Source organism: Triturus cristatus, chromosome 9 (assembly GCF_964204655.1).
Source record: "Triturus cristatus chromosome 9, aTriCri1.1, whole genome shotgun sequence".
Taxonomy (NCBI): Eukaryota; Metazoa; Chordata; class Amphibia; order Caudata; family Salamandridae; genus Triturus; species Triturus cristatus.
This window is the reverse complement of record NC_140592.1, coordinates 453,947,634-453,971,017: the sequence shown is the minus strand read 5'-3', so window position 1 is coordinate 453,971,017 and position 23,384 is coordinate 453,947,634. Positions and strand designations below refer to the sequence as shown.

Sequence of the window (23,384 nt, the reverse complement as noted above, 5' to 3'; positions counted from 1 at the left end):
CTGCTTCCTTTTGGCCTTACCAGCGCCCCTTGGGTGTTCACGAAAGTGATGGCGGTGGTCGCAGCTCATCTGCGCAGATCAGGGGCTTCAGTCTTCCCCCTATCTCCACGACTGGCTGTTGAAGCTGGGCTCGCCACAGGCAGTCGTCTTCCCACCTCCAGACTACAGCAGACCTCCTGCATTTCCTGGGGTTCTCCATCAACGTGCCGAAGTCGCACCTGGTACCCTCTCAGAAGCTCCTTTTCATCGGAGCGGTTCTGGACACTGCGCAGTTTCTTGTTTATCCTCCCGAACAGCGAGTCCGGTACATTCGGGCTATGATTCCGAACTTTCAGCCCTTGTCCTGGGTTTCGGTCAGGATGACCCTGAGGCTTCTGGGCCTCATGGCCTCCTGCATCCTGCTGATCAACCATGCCAGATGGCATATGCGGGCTCTGCAGTGGCACCTGAAGTTCCAGTGGGCGCAGCATCAGGGGGACCTGTCCAGACACGTCCAGATCTCGAAGGGCACTGCACAGCAGTTGCAGTGGTTGCTCATGAACCAGCATTGGGTCAGCGGCAGATCCCTCTCCCTTCCCCAACCGGAGCACACGGTGGTAACGGATGCATCCCTCCTGGGATGGCCACATATGAGAGGCGAAGATCAGCGGCCTCTGATCTCCGGCGGAGTCCAAGCTCCCTATCAACCTTCTGGAGCTTCGGGCGATCCGTCTTGCACTGAAGGCATTCCTTCCCTCTGTCCAGGGGAGCGTAGTGCAGGTGTTCACGGACAACACCACCGCAATGTGGTATTGCGGGGCAGGGTGGGGTCGTGGACCCTATGTCAGGAGGCTCTTCGCCTCTGGACATAGCTGGAACTTCAGGGCATTTCCCTGGTGGTTCAACACTTGGCAGCTTCACTGAACGCCACGGCGGACGGGCTCAGCCGCAGGTGTATGATGGATCACAAATGGTATCTTCACTCTGAGGTGGCGCATGGTCTCTTTCAGTGGGGAGAGCCTTGGTTAGATCTATTCCCCACCTAAGAGAACGCACAATGTCAGCAGTTCAGCGCGTTGGAATTTCCAAGGTGGCACTCGCTCGGAGACACATTTCGTTGCGAGTGGAGTTGCGGTCTATTGTACACCTTTCCGCCTATACCACTTCTGCCCAGAGTACTGAAGACGATCAGACGCGACCCGGCCCAAGTCATTCTTGTGGCGCCAGACTGGGCTCGAAGAGTTTGGTATCCCGAGCTACTCAGTATGAGCGTGGATCCCCGATTCGTCTGCCTCTTCGGGAGGATCTTCTGTCGCAGCAACAGGAGACGGTCCTGCACCTGAACCTGTCCAGTCTCCACCTCCTTGCGTGGAGATTGAGCGGCGGCAGTTGATTCCCTTTGACTTGCCTCCTGAAGTCTGATGTCATTCTGGCAGTCAGGCATCCCTCCACTAAAGTGATATACACCTGCAGGTGGGACACATTTGTGGCATGGTGCACAGCAAAGGCTGTGGATCCCCCTTTCTGCCCCTCTTTCTGAGGTCCTTTCGTTCCTTCTTGCTTTGGCCCGGCAGGGCTCTGCTCGGGGCACTATTAAAGGCTATCTTTCTGCCATTTCGGCCTTTCTCAGACTACCTGATCAGCCCTCTCTTTTCAAGTTCCCTGTTGTAAATATATTTCTCAAAGACATTACACACCTTTTCCCTCCTATTCCATTTGTGATGCCACAGTGGGATTTGATTCGAGTTCTAACTTATCTGATGTGCGCTCCTTTCGAGCCTCTTCGCAACTGTCCTCTTCGTCTTTTGACTCTGAAGACTGCCTTCCTGGTTGCAATCACCTCTGCAAGGCGAGTGAGTGAGCTCCAGGCTCTTTCTTGTAAGTGTCCTTTTCGTTCCATTCATCCGGACAAGGTGGTGCTCAGGCCTCGGCCTTCCTTTTTGCCAAAAGTTGTCACTGCCTTTCATATTGGGCAGACTGTTACCTTGCCCACTTTCTTCCCACCTCCACATCCTTCCAGAGAGGAAGAAAGGCTCCACTGTCTGGACCCAAAACGCGCGCTTTCGTTTTACCTCCACCGCACACAGCAGTTCCGGGTGGATGACCAACTCTTTGTTGGCTACGTTGGCACCAAGAAATGTTGGGCGGTGCACAAGAGGACTATCTCCCGCTGGGTTGTCTGGTGCATCAAAGCCTGTTACTCTTTGGCTAAAAAAGAGCCTCCGGTGGGGCAGCGTGCTCATTCCACTCGAGCAACTTCAGCCACTACTGCATTGGGACAGGGGGTCCCCCTTTAAGACCTCTGTCAGGCAGCTACGTGGGCCTCGCTGCACACGTTTACAAAACATTATTGCCTGGACAGCCAAGTCCGTAGAGACTGCTTTTTTAGCCGTTCTGTTCTCCAGGACTTTCTGGTGTGATCTTGGTTCGCAGACCCACCACACAGGTTGGTATTGCTGGGGTATCTATTCTAAGGTAAGGAATCTATCACTACGTGTTTCTTTCAGATGAACAAGTTACTTACCTTCGGTAACGATGCATCTGTAGTCATAGATTCCTTACCGCCCCACCCATCCTCCTTGTTCTGCGAACTGATTTTATGGTTAAGGTCATCCATCTCAGGGCCCTAGTTTCAAGGCACCATTAGTCAGTATCTTTGCATGGCTCTGCGTTCCTGGCACGGAAAGTCGTGTACAGAACTGACGTCCGCGCGCGTGGGCGGCGTCTAAGTACTACCCGCGACGTCATCCCGGTGATCACAACGCCGACGATGGATGCAGAGCCGCACGACGACACCTACCGACGGGCAGGGGTACTGCTGACAAACTTTCCGGATCCAGCCCGACTCCTGGGGGTAATTCTAAGGTAAGGAATCTATCACTACTAATGTTTCTTACAGATACATCGTTACCGAAGGTAAGTAACTTGTTTGTTAAAGATAATTTGTTGACCCTTTCAGCCTTTCTACGGTTACCTGATGAACTCCTGTTATTCTAATCATCTGTTGTGATGCATTTTTTGAAGGAGCTGGCAAACACGTTTCCACCCGATACCCTTTGTGATTTCCTAGTGGCACCTTAATTTGATCCGAACATTCTTGGATGTGCACCTCATTTAAGCTGATGCATAACTCCGGTCTGCGTCTTTTAACCTTGAATACAATTTTCCTCAGTGATAATGTCAGCTCGTCGCATGAGTGAATTGCCAGCTCCGTCTGTCTAGCAACCATAAGCCACCTTCTTCTCAGACAATTTGGTGCTCTGTATCAGGGCAGGATTCCTAGCAAACATCATGGTACTGCTTTGCATCTGACCGTTTATCATGCGCCTGGCGTTCTTTGCTCCAACTAATCCTACTAAGGAGTAAGAGGGGCAACATCACTTGAATCCTGAAAGGGCCTTAAGTTTCTATGTTGGTCATACCAAAGAACACCACTTTGATGATCAGCTCCTAGAGGAGGTATGCAGCACCAAAGAGGGGTAAAGCAGTGCAGAAAAGAATAATCTCTAGGTAGATATTTTTCTGCATTAAGATGTGCATGTACTAGCTTAGAAGCCCTCGTCAGTATTGTTTAGATCACGTTTTACTATCCATTGCATGTCAAATGCGTAAAACTTCCCTTAGTCTGGTTGGAAAACTCCAACCGTCGTCTTTGGGCCTAGCCCGTTCAACATATCTTCAACAAGAAATTCATAGAGTAATCCGCTGATGGAATGGGCTCAATTCTGACCTTGGTGCCCCTCTGAGTACCCGTGCATCAACCGTCACAAAGTTTGTGATCTGTGCCTCTCCCCAGAGTACAGAGAAGCAGATTGTGGCGCCTGTGAGTAGTTTCGCTCCAAGAAGGCCTTGCGGGACCGTCTGGCTCGACGAAGAGAGATGCAGAGCATTGAAGTCTCTCCCAATATCTTCGGAGGACAATCTTTCGAACAGGAAGATGTGGAAGCAGCGGAAAAGGAAGAAACTTTTTCTCTCCAAGTCTCTGATTCAGAACTCAAAACCAAATTGGAGTCCCATGACATTACAGCTGGTCAAGGTGGTGTGAGTACCCAAACCCCTTTGCCCACACAAAATCCTGCTTCCATCAAACAAAAGGCTTCCGGGCCACCACTGCCATCTGACCCTGTTAGGCACAGAGATTTCGCTTCCAATGCCCCAACTTCCGGCTCAGCAACTAAATCACAACTAAAGCCTTCCGGCTCCGGTTGGAACCAAGACTCCATCTCTGCTCTGAAAACTTTGGTTTTGAATGACAAAAAAGAGAAGCCTGGTTCAGTTCTACAAATTTCTGCACCAATACATAAATCTCCTCATCCATTGCTTCCAGAACCAATTCTGGAAACAATGCATGAGATACTGGATCCAAAACACAAAAACAGCATATTCATCCAGAGACTGTGTACATCATAACAAAGCCTGCACTACCACCGCCCTCCAAAAGGAAAACTCCACTCCTAGAGGACACTGGATATAAAATTCCTTTAAAAAAGGACATTGCTGCCAGTCTTATCCACCCTGTTACTCATTTCCCACCACTACCATCTTCACTTGTACCACTCATACCTTATCAGACAAGAAACCCTTCAAACGTTACCCTTCAGGGTTTTCCTCACACAGACCCCGATGCAGATGGGGAGGGATGACACCTATAAAGCACCACCAGACCCGTGACAGGACTACAATGTAGACCCTCCAGGAGACAGATCCTGATCTCTATCCTGTAAAACCTTCACCTCATGATGACAACACCTCATATCAGGAGTGAATAGCCAGAGCAGCTACATAACATGGTCACCTTACATAGAGACGCCTTAGAAGAGGACTTTCTAGTTTTGAAACATTAGGGGCTACGCATAAAACATCAGTCTTTACCAATGTTAAAAGGCATGATGCGTCATGCCGAGGATATTTTCAAGGAGCCTGCTGTGACAAACTGCCATCTTTCTTGCATGGTATGCCCCCACTTTTTGCTGAATTGCTGTATGTACTTGGACTGAGTGTGCCCTGGGCTCCTGCCAATCAGGTGCCCAGGGCCTATGTTCCTTCCATAAATACTATGCTGAAGCCTAAAACCCAATTTGGCAAACCCTGGCCACATGTCAGCCCCTGGTAAATGGTACACTAGGAACCCAGGGCCTTGTGACCAGGGAAGGCCCCTAAGGGCTGCAACACTTACTGTGCCACCCTTAGAGGCCCTGTACCCTGACACAACCACACTGCCCTTGCAGGCTGAGTGTCTGGGTATAGAACAACCAGAGAGTCGACATGGCACTGTGTGCCATGCCCACAACATACACTGCCCTGGCATACATCAGCCACCCCTCTAGCTGGGTGCCCTATGCCAGTGGTGTGGGTACAGGAGCATGAGCCCTGTGCCCCTACAGTACCCAGGTCCATTCCTGGGCACTGGAAGTGCAGTGCAGTGCTGCCATTTAAGAGTATATAATTCTGGGAGATCGTCAACACGAACTCCACAGCACCATGATGGCTTCACAGAAGACTGAGAAGTTTGATATCAAACTTCTCAGCACATTAAACCTGCACTGATACCAGTGCAGGATGTAATGTACATGTACGACAGAGGGCATCTTAGAGATGCCCCTGAACCTAACCTACAAATCCATGTCTGGTCTGAGTGGCTGCCGAGGCTGCCACACAGCAGACATGTTGCTGGACCCCTGGGTAGAGAGCCATCCTCTCTCCTGGGCCTGCAACAATGCACATCCTGGGCGAGGTGCTAGGTCTCCTCCCCCAGGATGGGCAGGGGAAGCTTCAAAGGCATGCCGCCTTTGTGAGCTTCTCCAGGCCACTTGCTGTACCCAGCAACTGGCCCCTACCGGTTCTAAACCCCATCTCAGGCGGGACGACTGTCCGGAACCCCAAGGAAGGACAAGGGGTGTGCCAGCCTCTGCCGACCCCACCGGTGGGGGAGGCGAGGTGAAGCACTTCCCCAGGCTCTCGCCATCTTGAAGATGGGGAGCCCTGCCCAATCAGGACTAGGCCACTGCCCCCCTCCCACAGGAGAGTGGCAGGATAGGGGGTGTACCCACCCGAGGGCAGGGACCCAGTGGTCCCTGCCCTTTACCTACCTGTAACGCCCCTAAATTTAGTATTTAGGGGCACCCTGAACCTTCCTTCCTTAGATCCAGATTCCGAAACAGCAAAGAAGATCAAGAAGAAGACCTGCCGTGCAGCTGCTAACAAGAGGAAGACACTAACTACTTTGGTCCCAGCCCTACCGGCCTGTCGACCCTCGAACCTGCTCCTGCTAAATCCCAGCATCTCCCGTGGCCAGCAACCTCACAAACCCATGAGGACCTGGCTACCTTGTGACTCTCAGCATCTGGGACTCCCACGAGCAGTGGCATTGCTCAAAGCATGTAACTGACCCCTGGCATCAGCCAGGAACCGCGAACCCTGCACACTCTGCACCCGCCAAGTCTGGCCTGTGCTGGAGTGGACCAAGACCACGAGGACGGTCCCCCGGTGACTGTGACCCCGAATCCGGCACCCAAGGACCCACCTCGATGCTCCTGACGACGCCTGCAGCCTCAGAACCAGGGACCCCCCCCCCCCCCAACCACGATCAACAGTGGGTAAGATTTCCTGACACCAAAAGGCACCCCTGTGCCCAACTCCTGGGTACCTACCTATCCTCCAACTACCCAACTTACCTCTCGAAGTGGTGGTCGCACCTGAAGAATCTTCATCCCTGAGCTTGCAGCCTTTGTTCGTTCTTGAGCTTCTCCATTGCAATCCATTGAGCGCCCGACGTCTCGAAAGCACCTTGCAGCCAGCCGCCCGAGTGCCCCTGGCTGTGCAACCTCTACTACTACCTACTTCCCCATTTGCCCTGAGCAAGTGACCAGGAGCCCAGCTCCCACACCCGTGTGGCTTGCTAGCCAGCAACCACCAGCCAAGGGCCCCCTGCCTTCTATAGGATAACATTGGGCCTAACTCACTCTGCACCCGGCTGCCCCTGTGCCGATGAGGGTGTAACAACTGTACTTACCTGACCCTGGGAGACCCCTGAGTCTATGCCCAGAACCTTAACTCTGCCAGTCGAGTACTTACCCAAAAGCCGATAACTCACTTTTCTTCCATAGGGTAACATCAACTGGTTTTACTTGAAATTTCTTCGAAGTGCGGAGTTTCTAAACTTTAAAATATTCACCTAAAGTCAACCGAATAACGAAAACTGAAATTCTCACCTGCTATTAGGAGAGATCCCAGTGCTGGATCTTGGTCCCCAGCACTGACCCTGAAAAGTAATTACAAACCATACTTACCGCTAACTCAATTTTCTTCCGTAGGAAACCATTGACTGTTTTTCTGTGAAATTTCTTCTAAGTGTCGATTTTTGCAAACTACAAATATTCTTTAAAAATCGTACCAACTGTGAAAACGTAATTACTTACCTGTTTTAGATAGATGTCCCAGTACTGAGCCTAGGAGCCCAGCACTGGATTGCTAAAGTAACAAGAACATACTTTACCAGTAACTTGAACTTTCTCCCATAGGAAACCATTGACTGTTTTTCTGTGAAATTTCTTCTGTCGATTTTGCAAACATACAAATATTCATTAAAAATCGCCTGTGTAACCTAAACGCATTCTATCAACTGCTTACAGGTGGTATACTAGTGCTGGATCCAGGATCCAACATTGAACCCGAAAAAGTAACCATAACCCCACTTACCTACTAAGTGAAATTCCTCCCATAGGATAACTTTGATAATTTGATTAGAAAAAGTTTGTCAACTTTTAAAATACCAAAATATTGCTTAAAAATCACAATAGTAACTAAAACGTATTTACTCACTTGTTTCCAAGAACTGTCCCAGGACTGAATCTAGGATCCAGTCCTGGAGTTAGAAAAGTAATCCTGAGAGTAATCAATTGCATTTAACTTAAAATTCCCATTGAGCTCAATGTATCATTGTGTTTGAAATTGTGTTGCCTATTGCAACAAACTATAACTATTGCATTCAAAAGTCAATTGCCTATTGCAAAGTATTTAACTAAAGCATCTCATTCTGAGTAAGTATATTTTGATACCTATTGTTGGTTCTAAAATAAAACAACAATATATTTTTATATACAAACCATTGGCCTAGAGTTCAGTTATTGAGTGTGTGAGACCATTTGCTGACTAAGTGTGTACAACACATGCTTTACGCTGTCCTCTGATACTGCCTTACTGCCCGACCAAGCTACCACTTTAGAGAGTAAGGTTATATCTAACTTTAGCCTCTGACAAACCTCTGTGGACTCTGTACACACTGTACCTATTTGAGAACAGTATATACAGAGCCACTTTCCTACACCTGCACAACTATGCATTATAACACCTAGGATTAACAAAAAATATAAACCCCCACAATCTGACCCAAATTTCATTAGAGTTCAACTTACACCAGATTCTTTAATAGTGTCTGAGGCTTGTAAAAAAGCTAATTCACAAACATCAGCTGAATTATTAATTATTAGGCCATTAATTTGGTCTGGCGTTGAATGTGATTTTTTGTGTTTATTAAAATTCTGTCTCTTTCTCTCGTGTCGGCTGGCTTCACTGTGAGTGACCGCATTCTGCTCTTTCACAAGGAGCATATTGACACACCAAGTAGTTTTGTTCAGTGCCAGTAACTACAGTGGCAGTGTGTGCTTTTTGAGACCAAAAAACATTTTTTGCTTTTGCCAATGTTTGTTATCATGGTTAGGGCCCGGCAGCTCCCACACCAATAAGGTTTTACAAAAACCATGCCAAAACAAGTCACACATTGACAAAACTAACAAGCATTGGCATAGCCAATAGGTCTCGCATTAATTAAGTTTGAGCTATTGGCATTGCTAAATATTGCAACACCAATTGCAACCAAAGTCTATAAAGTGTAGGCCCAAAAAATGTGGGTTTTTTTTCTAGCAATGGTGGCATGCTGCGCTTTAGATGAATATGTTTAAAAGTAAAGTGCGCCATACTGCAATTGCTACAATAGTTAATTGTGGATGCGTTAACAATTGATGTGTGCACTGATGGCTGGTGGTGTGTGTGCCTGGTGGAAGTTTACACTGACGGCTGGCGGTGTGTGCCTGGTGAAAGCGTGCACTGACGGCTGGTGGTGTGTGTGTGCCTGGTGAAAGTGTGCACTGACGGCTGGTGGTGTGTGTGTGCCTGGTGACAGCGTGCACGGACGGCTGGTGGTGTTTGTGCCTGGTGAAAGCGTGCACTGACGGTGTGGTTGTGTGTGTGGTTGTGTGTGTGTGTGTGTGTGGTTGTGTGTGTGTTGTGGTTGTGTGTGTGCTTGTGGTTGGTTGTGTGTGGTTGTGTCACAGGGCAGCAAAGGGGACAGAATGAGAAAGGCACAGAATCACGGGGACAGTGAAGGTGACAGAAGGAGAACAAGTTAGGAGTGAGTTAGGAGGAAAGACGCCAGTACATAGACACTATTAGTTTAATCTCTGCAGTGTGTGTCTGTAGTGAGATTCTGGAGCAAGAAGGAAGTGTGAGAATGAGAGAGGCACTAGACATGAAGAAGGGAATAGAGACCACGAAGAGAGGTGGAACAAAACAAAACATACGCTTACCGAAGGGAAAGACTATCAATCAAAGTGCACAGTTTAAAACATGACGTTTTGCAAAGAAAGCAATCTGTAAGTACGTTTAGTGTAGCAGATAAATTCAAAGCATTACAATTTCAGAAATAGAAACTAGAGATGGTTAAGCCAATAAGTTGAGAAAGAAAGCCGAGCCAGAGCAGAGCCAAGGGTCTGCTTTGGCTCTAAGAAGCATGCACGAGCCGAGCCATGAACTTATTTAGCATCTAAACCATGCAACAAACTATAAACCAATATGAAGACTTAATTAAAAAAAAGTTTATTTATTTACCAAGCACGTTGATACGTCACATTATATCACTGCGTTGCGAAGCGTTTTAAAAGTAATAGTTTTTATGTATGAAACATTGATGCATTGACGATAAAACTATTAGTGAGCTAACCGGCAAATAAATTGGCATGTTTTGTACAGCACACGTCCTGCAATCACACAATCTCTCATCGCGATGAAAACAGCTTGGTATTAATCACATAGGCAAAACGTAATGCATTTACCAATTTTTTTTTTATATAATATTTGCAGAGGACCCAGATTAGCAAAGATGCAAGAGCATACGAAATATGGAATCCAACAAAAGGAAACAAAAATGAAGAAAGATTGTGTGTGCTGGCGTGAGGTCTCACACTGACAATCCCTCATCGCGATCGTGATCACTGTAAAAGCGAAAGTCATCAAGATGACGCACACTAGGGATGCGCGCGCAGCAGCAGGTGGGAGGGGTATGGTGCTGAAGGCTGGCGCAGGATGGCTGGGCGAGAAGGGAGGGGGGAATGCAGGGAGCAGCTGTGCACCAAGATGCCGGGGATAATTCTAACCCGGCAGGTCTGAACCGCAAGATGAGTAAGTTCACAATCGAGTGTATTAAAATCTGTACCCAGGATACAAGAAGGTGGTGTTGGTCGGTCTGCTCTCCAAGAGGAGAAAGTGAGATAATAATACTAGCGCTGAAAAGCACACATCTTACCTTGTCATATGATATTAAGTTCAATGATTGCCACGGGTAGGGATACGGGTATGTGTCCAGCAGTTTGCAATCTGCAAAAGGTGTGGAGTAAAGTCTAAGTGTACGTAAACGTCATGTTGAGTGATCAAATTGTGTCTGCCAGTATCAATGGGGAATATGCATGATATGGCGAGGGCGCCTCTCAGGTACTCTCTTGTTCGAGTGCAGCTCAACGTATTCCCCTGGCTCACTTTATTCAATTCCGGTGTATGATAATTTAATCAATGGATTGCCACGGGTTGGGACACGGGTGTGTGTCAAGCAGTTTGCAATCTGAAAACAAAAGGGAAGTATACTAAGTCTAAAAAAGGTCATATATTGAGCAGATCGAGCTGTGTGAGCCCGTACCTAATGGAAGCAAGGGCGCCTCGAAGGTACTTATTGGACTGCAGCGAAAAGTTTTCCTGTGGCTCGCGACTATTCCATTCTGGTGTGAGGCGGGACACTCACCTGGAAGTGTATTTATAGTAGCGCTCACCAGAAAACACTAGAGCGTGCGCCGGGTTGAAAAACGAGAAGAGAGGAACTTTATTGTTCCCATATTCGCGACGATTTTTTAACAGTTAGTGTAAAATGAGTAAGAATCTTGAAGTTATTGGAATATTTGTGAGTGGGTTATAATACTTAACTTTAACAGTGGTTGGAAACCAAGGTCGATCAAGTGATGGCAATTAGCCAGCAGCGGGGGGGGAGGGGTATGGTGCTGAAGGCTGGCGCAGGATGGCTGGGCGAGAAGGGAGAGGGAAATGCAGGGAGCAGCGGTGCGCGTACACGCCATCGTGCACTGTAGCTTGTCGCCAGCACAAAAAGGTGGGTAGCATTTTCGAAACCCACCTACTAAATGTCTCGCCAGACCAGCGCATGCGCTGGGTCAGGCGAGACCTAACAAGCTGACCACCAATTTCAGACCTACTGGCTTTGCCAATGCTTGTTTATTTGTGTTTCCCATAATCTTATTGAAACTGGTTACACTGATTTTCCATTATGAATATTTTTGGGAAATACTAGCATGTATCAACACGTTACTAAATGATGCTGCAAAGAAATGGTACCGGACATTTTACAGAAGTTTAGCAGAATGTTTTTTTCCTGCTTTCATGTTTTTTATGAACATTTTATTTTGAAAGCAAAGAATAATCAGTCTTGCTTTCTAGTTATTGCAGATATTTGCATCACATCAGAGCATTCTGGGAGCATTATACATAGCCTCATATTGCTAAACTTTGAAAAAGTGTACACATTTTTATACTGGAACCCCAGTCAGTAGTGCAGTCGGAGCTTACAACCTTTATTTACAGCGCTCACCCTGATGATAAAGGCTTTCAATTAATGAACCATAAATACAACTTTGAACAGCATTCACATATGGGGAAAAACTATTACCTTAACTGCAGACAGTGCCCTTCCCTTATCCATAATGTGGTACTGCAAACTGGCAGCCAAAGGGTTTGTGCTGCAGGGAGTTAAGCCAACTTGTCCCAAGGACAAAATACACATGAAAACTTGTTGCCCTTGACCCCGAACAATATGTCCTGGGCGTCGGTCTATAGAAATTCCACATCCCTGCACTCAAATGACCCTAAGTCTTCTACATCAGCTGGTATTCACAGTCAATGCCCAAACATCCCATCTTCAACCTTTACAGTGACATTATTTAGGAGCAATGCTAAATACTCAAATAGGGCTAACATATCGCCATGCAGCCAGAATTCAACATTTCCAAACACTGCTACCACAATTTCAAATCAGTCAATATCTAAGTTTCAGAACTTTTAAGCAGTTACTGGGAAGGATGGCATCATGCATTGCTATAGTACCTCATGCAAGAATAAACATGCGTTCTCCACAGGAATGCTTTGCACATCAATGGCATCAATCGTAGGGTCAATTACAATATCTAGTGTTGGTAGACAGCCGCGCCCATCGCTATCTGCAGTGGTGGAACACACAAAACGTATGAAAGGGGCGGACGTTTGTCAACCCTGTCTCACAGATCGTGCTAACAGCGGACGCATCCTTACAGGGTGGGGTGCTCACTTACAACATTTAACAGTTCATGAACTCTAGGACAGCCAACACCAGAATCGCCACATCAACTACCGAGAGCTTCAGGCTGTTCACATAGCACTGAAAGCATTTCTACCTCACCTTGTTGGCAAGGTTGGCCTAGTCTGGATGGGTAATATGACAGCCATGTACTATGTACAAAAACGGGGGGGGGCGTCACTCTTTGAAGCTATGTCACCTCTCTCAGACCATTTGACGTGGGCAATTCATCACAAAATACAACTGCTAGCAGAGCACTTTCCAGGGACAGACTTTGCTGACCTCCTCAGCAGAATGCAGCAACCAGTCCACAAGTGGGAACTCCACCTTCCAGTCCTCCTCCCACACTTCCAAAGGTGGGGCTGCCCAAAAATAGATCTCTGCGACAGAGAACAGAAAATGCCAAAACTTCACCTCCAGGTTCCCACACCCTCTATCCAAAGGCAAAGCCCTATGGATGAATTGGTCAGGACTATTTGTCTATGCTTTTCCACCTCTCCCACTTCCATTTCTTGTTTGGAAGCTCAGGCAGACGTCTCTCACCCTTATTTTAGTGGCTCCCACATGAGCTTGTCAACCATGGTTCACCACACTACCAGACCTTTCAGTAGTTCCACAAGAGAAACTTCGACTCACCTCAAACCTTCTCACTCAGAGCCATGGCAAAATCAACATCCAAATCCCAAGGAGCTCTCAACCTAGCAATCGGGCCCCTGAGGTCATAGAATTTGGATATCTAAATATACCACCAGATTGCATGACCATTATTAAGGAAGCAAGAAAACCTACAACTAGAGCATGCTACGCAGCTAAATGGAAAAGGTTTGTTATATCTTGTAATACCCAAACAATGTACCCATTAGACGCATCTATAAAACAGAATATTTGTTATTTCTTGCATCTACAATGTTCAGGCCTTGCCTACACCTCTATACGTCTCCACCTGGTGGCTGTGTCTGCATATCTTCAAAACAGACAATACTTGTCCTTATTCAAAGTACCAGTAATTAAAGATTTCATGGAAGTCCTTAAGAGTGATACCACCAACAGTTCCACCTACACCTGCATGGAACCTTAATGTTGTCTTAACAAGACTAAAGGGTTCACATTTTAACCTTTACTTAACTGTTCTCTTCATTTTCTCTCTTTGAAGATTGCCTTTTTGATTGCTATCACCTCATTCTTCCAACTTTATAAAGATTGCATGGTTCTTCATACCAATTGAAAATTCCTTCCAAAAGTAGTCAACTTTTCATATTAACCAATCAGTTAAGCTACCTGTTTTTCCCTCAACCAGAATCTGTAGCAGAAAGAGCTTTACTTACATTAGATGTCAAAAGAGCATTAATGTATTATGTTGATAGAACAAAGGATTTTAGCAGAACAAAACAACTTTTTGTTGCATTTGCTACCCCTCAGAAAGGGAAACCGATCTCAAAATCTGGCATTTCTAGTTGGATTGTTAAATGTATCCAAACATGTTATAATAAAAGTTAAAAGAACTCATAAAATAGGAGCATCTATGGCCCTTTTTGGTAACATTCCTATATCTGACATCTGTAAAGCAGCTACATGGTCTAAACCATACACATTTACCAAACATCATTGTGTGGATGTGTTAGCACACCAACAAGCTAATATAGGGCAGGCAGTGCTAAAAACACTTTCCAACAACTGCAACGCCCACTGGTTAGCCACGCTCTGGGAGGGTATTGCTATGGAATCTATGCAAAGCATGTGTATCTACAGCACCCATGCCTCGAACGGATTATGTAGAGTCACATGCACCCTCCCTCCTCCCCGGACACCTATGGTTATTACAGTTCCTATATACATTACAAATGCATGGACATCTCTGTACTTACACTTACTCCGTTCCCGCCCTCTTGCGGGGAAAACAATCTAACAATGGAGTCAAAGCCCATGAGCAGTATCAACCAAAGAGGAGTCACCTTACCTTGTGACTCTAAAACACTTCTTCATAGAAAAACAACTTCCAAACATCCGAACCCAACACTAGTTGGCAGGAGTATGCAAAGCATGTGACTCTACATGCAAGAACAGATGCTTACAAGGTAATTAACATCCTTCTGGTGGATACTCTATCCAACCCTAGTCTCCCCACTGCCCTCCCTCTTCTGTAGAATCGTCTCTATATTTCCCCATCTAATAATTCCCCAAACTAGAGTTGTGTAATCTGGTTCCTCTGATTATTTTAGGGCTTCGAGGGTACAGAGTCAAAAAACTCATTAAGTCTCTTGTATACGGCTCCATCGTCACTTTTCGGGTGGAACAAAGTTAGTGCAGACCCACACGGTGCCGCCCATCCGTGCGCGGGAGCAATGCTGGATTCAGTCCTGCACCTGGTGATTTTCTAAAAGTGAGGAATCTGCAGGTAGATAAAGTATGCAACAGAAAGAGCATTACCAAAGTTAAGTAACCTATTCTTTACTGTCTGGATGCGGGTGAGGAACATATTGCAGTTCAGTTGTGCTGTTCTACAGAGATTTTGGGTGCGTGATTCTCAAGAGTGCATGACTTTTGCCCTGTTTTCTTATGCAAAGCTTATTTAGGAACAGTTCAAAATTAGGAATCTTCAGGAAGGAGTGCCCTTTAGAAGAACAAGTTGTGTAACTTTGGTGACCTTGTTTCTGATGGAAGCACATCTTCCGGGTGATTTCTTTACTTAGCTTTCCTGTCTCCTTCTGACAGTATATTTTTCAAACAGATGTATATTTATGTTCAGATTCCTTTTTTTTAATTTTTTTTTTTAACAAAACTTTGGATCCACCTTCTTTGCATTCCGACCGATGTCAATTATGCAGAAAATAAGGTAGACTGTATTCCCAGTATCTGTGTAGTGCCTTCTTGAGTCCAGTTTCTTCTATTTGGAGTCCCATGGAATAGCACTTGGTCATAACAGCAGCACATGGCATCAGTGATGAAGAATTGACAAAATAACCTTCTTGATTAAACCTTAGGACAGGGTATGGTTCAATGTGAGAAATCAGTCAAACATTATCAAAGGTAAATAGCCTGTGCTAACAGAGTCACAAAGACCTAATTCAGTTTATTGATGTAGGATTTTGGACAAAGTCCTTACAAACTCACTATGTCATTTTATTTGGGGAACTTTGCTTATCTCTCTTCCAGCACGTGCTGCTCCATCTGAAGACCATTAACTTCTATAGAATTCCTCATTATATTGTCTGATGTGAAGGAATTCCAGCTCTTTGAGATGCATTATCTTTCAGCTCTTTACAAGAACCCTAAACAGAGATATCTGTTACCCCTTTTGGTAGTTATTGGATTCTACCACTACATTAAAAGTGATTTTAGTGATCTCATGAAAAGGCTGCGCTTAATTACATTGATGGACTGAAGTTTTACACATAGTTTCTTTATCCGTGTCCTGAAATCCAGTATGATAAATGAAAAATTACTTGGATAAAATATTACAACGTTGAAGACAATTCATTCTAGGGTTTTAATTTGCCTTTGCTTTGCTGTGTCATGTCAGTACCTTAGAATTTTGTGTGAGTGTAAATTAATTACTGCTTTTTTCTTTGTATCATTTACTTTTAAGCTTATCCCTCCTTTCAAACCTCAAGTGACATCTGAGATAGACACAAGGTACTTCGACGATGAGTTCACAGCACAGTCAATCACTGTCACACCTCCAGACAGATGTGAGTAAAGAATACTGTTGCTTCACTATGACTTTGTCCAATTATTTGTCTTCAATTCCTATCAAATTTGCCATTCCATTATCCTGTTCTGACCACAGTGGAGGCATACAGGCTACCATGTCTCTGGGTGGGCTTTGTTTTCATCCTCCATGTCTCCAATTGACAGATGGTCGAAATTTGTGTGGGAAGATAGTTGTGCTAATAGGCGGACTTTTTCTTCTTCTGAGAATTAAATGTCGCTTTTAGGTTTAAAGTCATGTTTTACACAGCCACATTATTCGGAAGAGCAGATACGAATTACTGATACTTAGCCTGGGGTATTGACACATTGAAAATTAAGCATTTGGCAGGTCTCAGTGCTTCATACTCAAACTAAATTTGGGGAGGGAAAGGTTCCATGTTCTGTTAAACGCTTCTGATTCCCTACATCTTAAGAACAATTTGTGTGTTTTTGTAAGTGTTGTTATTAGTAATAGTGTAGATATTAAATAATTAATTTTTGTGCATTAGATCGATGCGTTTGGGTGACGAAAACTGCTTGATGCGTTTTAGGATGCACACTTCGGATATTTTGGCCAAAAGTAGTAGCTTTGCATCTGTCACTGAAGTGCCAGGAAAGAATTACCTGAAAAATCAGAGGCAGAACAGTTGGTAGATGTTACTACCTCTTACTTGTGAAGAATGCGTTAGTTACCAGACTTGAAAAATTATGGCGAGCATATTTAGGAGAGCAATTGAGAAACAAAGTATTCCCAGGTTTCCAAATCTTTACAGTTAATCTGGGAAATGGATAGACTTGCGGAATTGCTGTTATTACTTTATGATTGACCAAATGGTTTTGTTTATCCAAAGACCTTATAACTTGGTGCTGCTTGAATATCTCCTTGGCTGTGCTACTTAAGCCCAAACCACTACATTACAAAGAGGTCAAACAAAGTTTGTGTTTAGGTTTTATTTCGGCTAAGCTTGCCTTCAGTTGATATTTGCTCTTTGCTTTCTCTCATAGATGATAACCTTGATGCTTTGGAGCCAGATCAGCCGACACACTTTCCTCAGTTTTCCTACTCAGCCAGTATACGAGAATAGGTGGAAGAACGCCAGCAAGGAAACAAAAAGACTTTCTGTGGACATGAACACTTATTTCTATTTACTTGGATATATCTTTAAAAGCAGAAAATCGAACAGCTCTTGGTCTCGGCAGACACCACAGAGACTGCGTGGAGGAACAAGTAGCTTAGGGGGGAAATATATAGTTTCTTTGAAATAGTTTGTTGGTTCGAAGAAAAAAAAATACTGTAGTATTTTTTTGTTCATTTTTAAAGCCATGAAGAGAGAAAAGAGGACTCCCACCAGGAACTGCGTAACCAGGTCAAAAAGCTGCAGCTACGTTTGTGGTGCTGGAATGTTACCTTGTAAAGCGGACTTCACATGTAGTCAACAGCATGCCTCTCCTGCAAGAGCTGATTATACCCTATTTGGGTGACACATTCATTTTTATTTCAATTTGGAAGTGTTCCACTTGGTTAACCTGAGTGTTGTACGCTGCAGGTACCCCGAGGGACACTGTTGCAGTTCATTTGGCATTTCCGGGTAGCGCTCACGTGAAAGCAATTTATTTTTAATGGGGGTGTGCTACCAGCATATCTAGTGGGCAACTACTTATTTACAGGCCCTATGGGTTGTGGATAATTTGAGAAATAACATGCTTGGGCTATTAACAGTGCTCTATGTACATACGTTCAATCTCTCTCAACACCCCTTTTCATTGGTTTTTGGAGATTAGCTGTTTTTTTCCATATGCATTGTGGCAATATCCTCAGAAGAATGCTACTTTTCTTGGTGGGTTTGAGATCTCCACTGAAAACAATCAAAAAGGGCTCTTGGGGAAAATCCGTATCAGTGCTGAACCAGTGCTTGAAGTATTCTTCAAAAATTTGAAGTTTTTCATTGGCTACCATTTATCTCTAGTGTTGGAAGTGGCAGGACCACTTCTTAACCCAGAGGGTACAACCTGGCACTGACGTGACTGAACCATTCAAGGAAACCTGGGTTTCACAACGATATATGAAGCTGGGATTAGATTTCAGACAAAGACCTCCGCCTTCTGTTGAATGTCATAGGGGTATATCGTCAGAAATAATCCTGATTGAATGGTAAAGCAGGGCATCCTAATTGTAATAAGGAAATCAAGACTTGTCCAGAAAATGCTCTATGGATTTACTTAATTATGGCCTTATGCCACATTAGTGCACAATACATATACAAGAATAAAAGTTCTATTTGTAAATACTAACTGTAAATGGGGCCTCAAGCGGGAAATCATTACCAGTGCAACATTTCTACCGCTGTGTGTACGTACTCTTAAAGTTAAATTTGCAAAGGGTCTTTTTACAAGAAGTGCAGATGGTTATGACCAAATATAATGTTTAAAAAAAAAAGTAGCACATGGAAACACTACGAGACACATCTCCAATTCCTCATAATAGAACCTCAATTAGAAATCATTGAGGCCAGAGAAAGAATAATTTGCCTGTTGTTTGGTACCGTTGTCAGTCGCCCCTTTTGCATTTCTCAGACCTAATTGTTAACCTGAATTTAAGGGCTGATTTGTGCTGAATTGCAGTTCAGAAAACCAGAAACTGCATCTTTCCACTGTAATATGAAGGGGCCCTAACTTTGAATCATGGCTCCAACAAGCACCTACCAAAGCCAACATTTCTTGATGTCATATTAGGTTGGGCAAAGTAAGCAAAGGTGCTCAGTTTTCACTTTAATGGGCCTTTATGTTCACCTCTAGGAACCAATAGCTTACCCCAGATTCACATTTCAAGGCAGGATTAGCTAAGCGAACTGTGAAAGAACTGGGAATGGATCTATGATTGATTGCTCGATCTTCGCCCCTGGAGGATAATCCTTGGACCATTCAAATGCCCAAGGGTTTTCTTTAACATCATATCCTCGCAGTCAGATGACCCCGCTCTTTCCATGTCGATTTCTTGTAATTGTATATTTAGCTGAGTTTTGCCCTGCAGTCATCAGGCAGGGATATGCAAATTATATGTGAGGATCACCAAGCAAAGTGGAGAGTAAGTAAATCCCTGCTCTCGTTTGCAGTTTTAAAACCAAAACAAACTGCATATGTATTATTATTATTTGTTTTTTTTAACTAGTATCTGCTTTGCTGTTCATGTTCGAGTACGTCTGATCTTATTTGATTTTCATTGTCTGCGATGGTTCTAACTGGGTAAAGGTGTTTTTAATAGTGTCACTCTTGTAGACACCTAATTGACGTTATTGGGAGGGGCAGAATTGTCCAGTGTTCTTCATAAAATAGAAACCAGGTGTGTTGCGGCCCACTATAGTTTACGAACTTGCATACCCGGTTGGTCATCCTACTTGAGGCGACTAGTTTTAAAGGATGATGGTGAAACGAAATTAGCCCTGGGAGCTCACTTCAGTAGTACAAGCTGAACCTGAATGTCCAAATGCTGCACCTCTGTGGTGGGCTTCACAAAGTGCAATGTCCTGTTAGAAGACTGCCTACCAGAACGAGAGTGTAGTGTACTGTTCCACAAATTCTGTGGCTGTTCTGGTGTGATGTTCATCTGGTTCCGAGTGGCCAGTGTTGTGACAAAAACACACTTCTAGCACACTGCGTGTTTTTATCCTGTACCAGGAATCCATGCAGGGCTGGGGTCCAGTGCCTGGTCAAGCGCCAATCCAAAAATTAAGCTGCAGCACTCACAAGAGATCAGGTTCTTGGAACCGCATTGGTCTGAGACATTCTGCCTTCGGAAAAGTGTGTCAAATACAAGACTGAATTTTTTTGCAAGCTGTTACATTTGTCAGTGACTGCATGCTTAGATTACCTCCTACCTTGCTATACTACCTATTCTTCCATTATATGTCTGCTGAATTGTTAATTCCTTTCAATTGCGTACATGCGCTTCTGGTGTCACATTGATGATTTATCCTCTACCATATAGCAGAATTTGTCAAATGCCAGCTGGGGATATTTTGTAAAGTTAGAGTTTAAGCCGCTTTGTCCGCTCACACATAAGTGAATAGAAAGAGGAGTTGAGAGGCTTGCAGAAAGCATGCAGCTGCACTTGGCTCGAGCATAGCCTAGTGTGCCTGAAAATAATTCTGCAATAGGGGAAAGCTCACCTTTCAGACCATGGCAGTGAAGTCTAAACTTAACTGGTTGCAGATCGGGATAGGATTACTGCTTCATTAGTGACAGCCCTTAATTTTAACCCAACCTAAGCATGTTTGTGGTTTACCACGGTCTGTTTGGGGTCATAGCTTGACATCTTTGCTTTCTGTGCAGTGTCTGTCTGTCCGGCAGTCCTGCTGTTCTCTTATTTTGGTAATGTTGTCCTTGCTGTGTATACTGAGGTGAAAGCCGCTGAGAAATACTAACGTGAATCTCTCTGGGAATATCTTGATGCTCAGGTGAACAGCACTGAATTCGTTGCAAGTGCTTTGTAAATACAAAATGTTGTACAACATATATAAAGAAAACGTGGCTCATTGTAGTGCCACGAAGATCTAGTTATTTCCTTCATATGCAGCTGAAGTGGGTGCCATCATGTGTGTTTTGGTTTGGTGCAAGCTCACCGTCTAGACGATGGCAAGCTTTCCATGCTGACTAGGGTACGAAACTGGGGTTAATATTTTGCAGCAAAGAGTGTTTTATTTTACTTTGGTTGATGTGTCTGTGTCTGTCTCTTATGGATTCCTTTTTTTCGTGAGCACAATCAACTAGTCTTTCGATAAGTCATTTTTTTTTCTAAGAACTCTGTGTTTATTATATTTTTCTCTAATTGAGTCTTATAAACTTTGAAAACGTCAGAGGTTAAATACAACCAGTCCTGCAGCTTTACTTTGGCTTTTTGATGTTTGTTACCCTCTTTTCCCAACCTGCTGCAGGTTTTCTTAATGCTTTTTTGCCCAACTTCAATTTAGATGGGCCATGTGATTTTATTAACATTTTTAACGATTGAAACTGTGTTACACCCTTGTCCTACTCCTGTCCTTTCCTTTAGCGTTTCGGAGCCACCGCTCTGTTGTCCGATTCTTGCTTTGTGTTTTTATTTATACTGATGAGAAATGTCAAGTTCTGGCATCTCTCCCCCTCCAATCGTTGAGAGTTTATTCAGAGGTTAAGGGCACCAACCCATCTCTGTAAAACGGCCCTTTCTTCCACCATATTGATTTGGTCTATTTCTGCCCTGCCTATATCCTCCTGAAGTCAGGACCTCCAGCGTCATAATTAAGTTTGCTTCACACAACTTTTATTTGAGAGGGAGAACTCCAAAGAATAGTTTTCACAAATTGACTGTACAGCATTGAAGAGAAATATAATCAAGTTAAAAATTATACTACAGTTGATCTTGCAAAGCTACATCGAATCAAATACCTCATGGCTGTCAGTGTGCATGGGATGCTGTGCTGAATTTCTCATTTACTGTGGACATGATTTAGAATGCAAAATGTCCTAAACAAAATACTGTTACAGCTTGAATGCATGGCCAGGGCATATGGGAATGTGCCTGAAACTGCTACGCATGACCAAGCCCAACACGCCTGTCACATGTATTTTGAGTGTGAACTCTATTGTATGTCTGTTTACTTGTCTGCCATCTAATGTATTGATCGGCATTTTGTCTTCTTTTTGTTGCATCTTTGTCTTTGACTGGATCTCCACATTCAAGAGTGGGTGTAAATGCACAATTGCACATTATGTTGGCAAGATGCTGTGAAGCAGACTTTTTCCATTTTCTGAATGCCTTAGCCAAGCTAGGATGATTGAATTTAACTTTGTGTGTGTTTTAATGTGACTTTTTCGCACACACAAACACACACAGAGTGTGTGTTTGGTGGGATGTGGCTAGCGTAGGGTTCTAGTTAACAGCTAAGCAATAGCTGGATTTGGATAGGAAAAAATGGCGGTTGTTGATTTTAGTATAAGTGTGTAGTCTGGTTTCTGCTGTCCATGTAAGACTGTATTTCATGAATTATCCAGGCATGGTACTTTATAATGTGGACATTCAATTCCCATGCCATTGTTTTGGGATTGATATGAGGCTGACTACTTGGACCACTACCGATAAGTGTATGGTTGCTGGAGCATCTGGTTTCTTAAAATGGATGCTTAAGTGAAAGACATGTTTCTGTCTAAGACACCTGGGGGGGATATAGGGCTAGGAATGACAAAAAAATGTTCTGGTGTGATTTTGACTCCATTGCACCTTCCTGAGATACAAAAAGAACTCTGAAGCAATAATATTTTCATAACTGCCTTAAAGCAAAAGTAATGTACTTAGCACTACATTTTCACATGTATGATAATGCACCAAAGTGCATTGGCTTCTGTGACTTACCAAACGATACAAAAAAAATGGGCAATGTAATAAAACAAATAAATGAATGTGGTCTTCGAAGTAAACAAATGTTCTAGCTGTGGAACTGATTCCATCCAAAAAGATGCCTAAACAGAATTTTTTCTGCTCCATGATGTATCATTGTAAGTGCCAGGGATTGCCTTTCAATAAATACTGAATTGAATGTATTCGTATTTTCAAGCATCTGTTTCTGTGCTGTTTGATGCCTTCCTTTAGGTGGGCTCATGAGAATCTCTGATCAACAGTGACTGTGTTTGAGAATTGCAGTGAACTTGAGTAAGATGTTTAAGACTGGGAAGAATGTAACTCAGTGATAGTTTGTGTGCAGATTGTTTACTGTAGTGTTTGGAAATTCATTTTCTAAATAGAGAGCACTAAGTTCTAGGAGTATGTAGGATAGCTTCTGTGATGAGTGACCAGATGTCCCCGTGGCACTGAGAGACAATAGCTCTATTTGTACTTTTCTCTTGCAAGCTTTTGTTATCAGTTGTTAGTTGGTTTTTTTTTTATTGAAACTAATCTTCAGTTTCTGAAAATGCACAGTTGTGGTTAGTGAAAGCTTGGGCCTGAAAAAGTGGTGTCCCAGTGGCTTAGTATCACGTGGCCATTCTAGTAATGGTACATCCATGGTGATTTTCATTTGAG

At 44.2% G+C, this 23,384-nt stretch overlaps 1 protein-coding gene across 3 annotated transcripts in view; it reads left to right on the top strand.

The window, feature by feature from the left end:
* The window catches only part of AKT2 (AKT serine/threonine kinase 2), a 686,003-nt gene extending 663,097 nt beyond the window's left edge, over positions 1 to 22,906 (top strand). For all 3 annotated transcript variants that reach the window (XM_085625347.1, XM_085625346.1, XM_085625348.1), the window contains 2 exons: positions 16,230 to 16,332; positions 17,339 to 22,906. In XM_085625347.1, coding sequence (XP_085481473.1) covers positions 16,230 to 16,332; positions 17,339 to 17,418 — 183 coding nt within the window. In that variant the 3' untranslated portion in view covers positions 17,419 to 22,906. The remainder of the gene's footprint in view (positions 1 to 16,229; positions 16,333 to 17,338) is intronic.
* Positions 22,907 to 23,384: the final 478 nt, after the last annotated feature.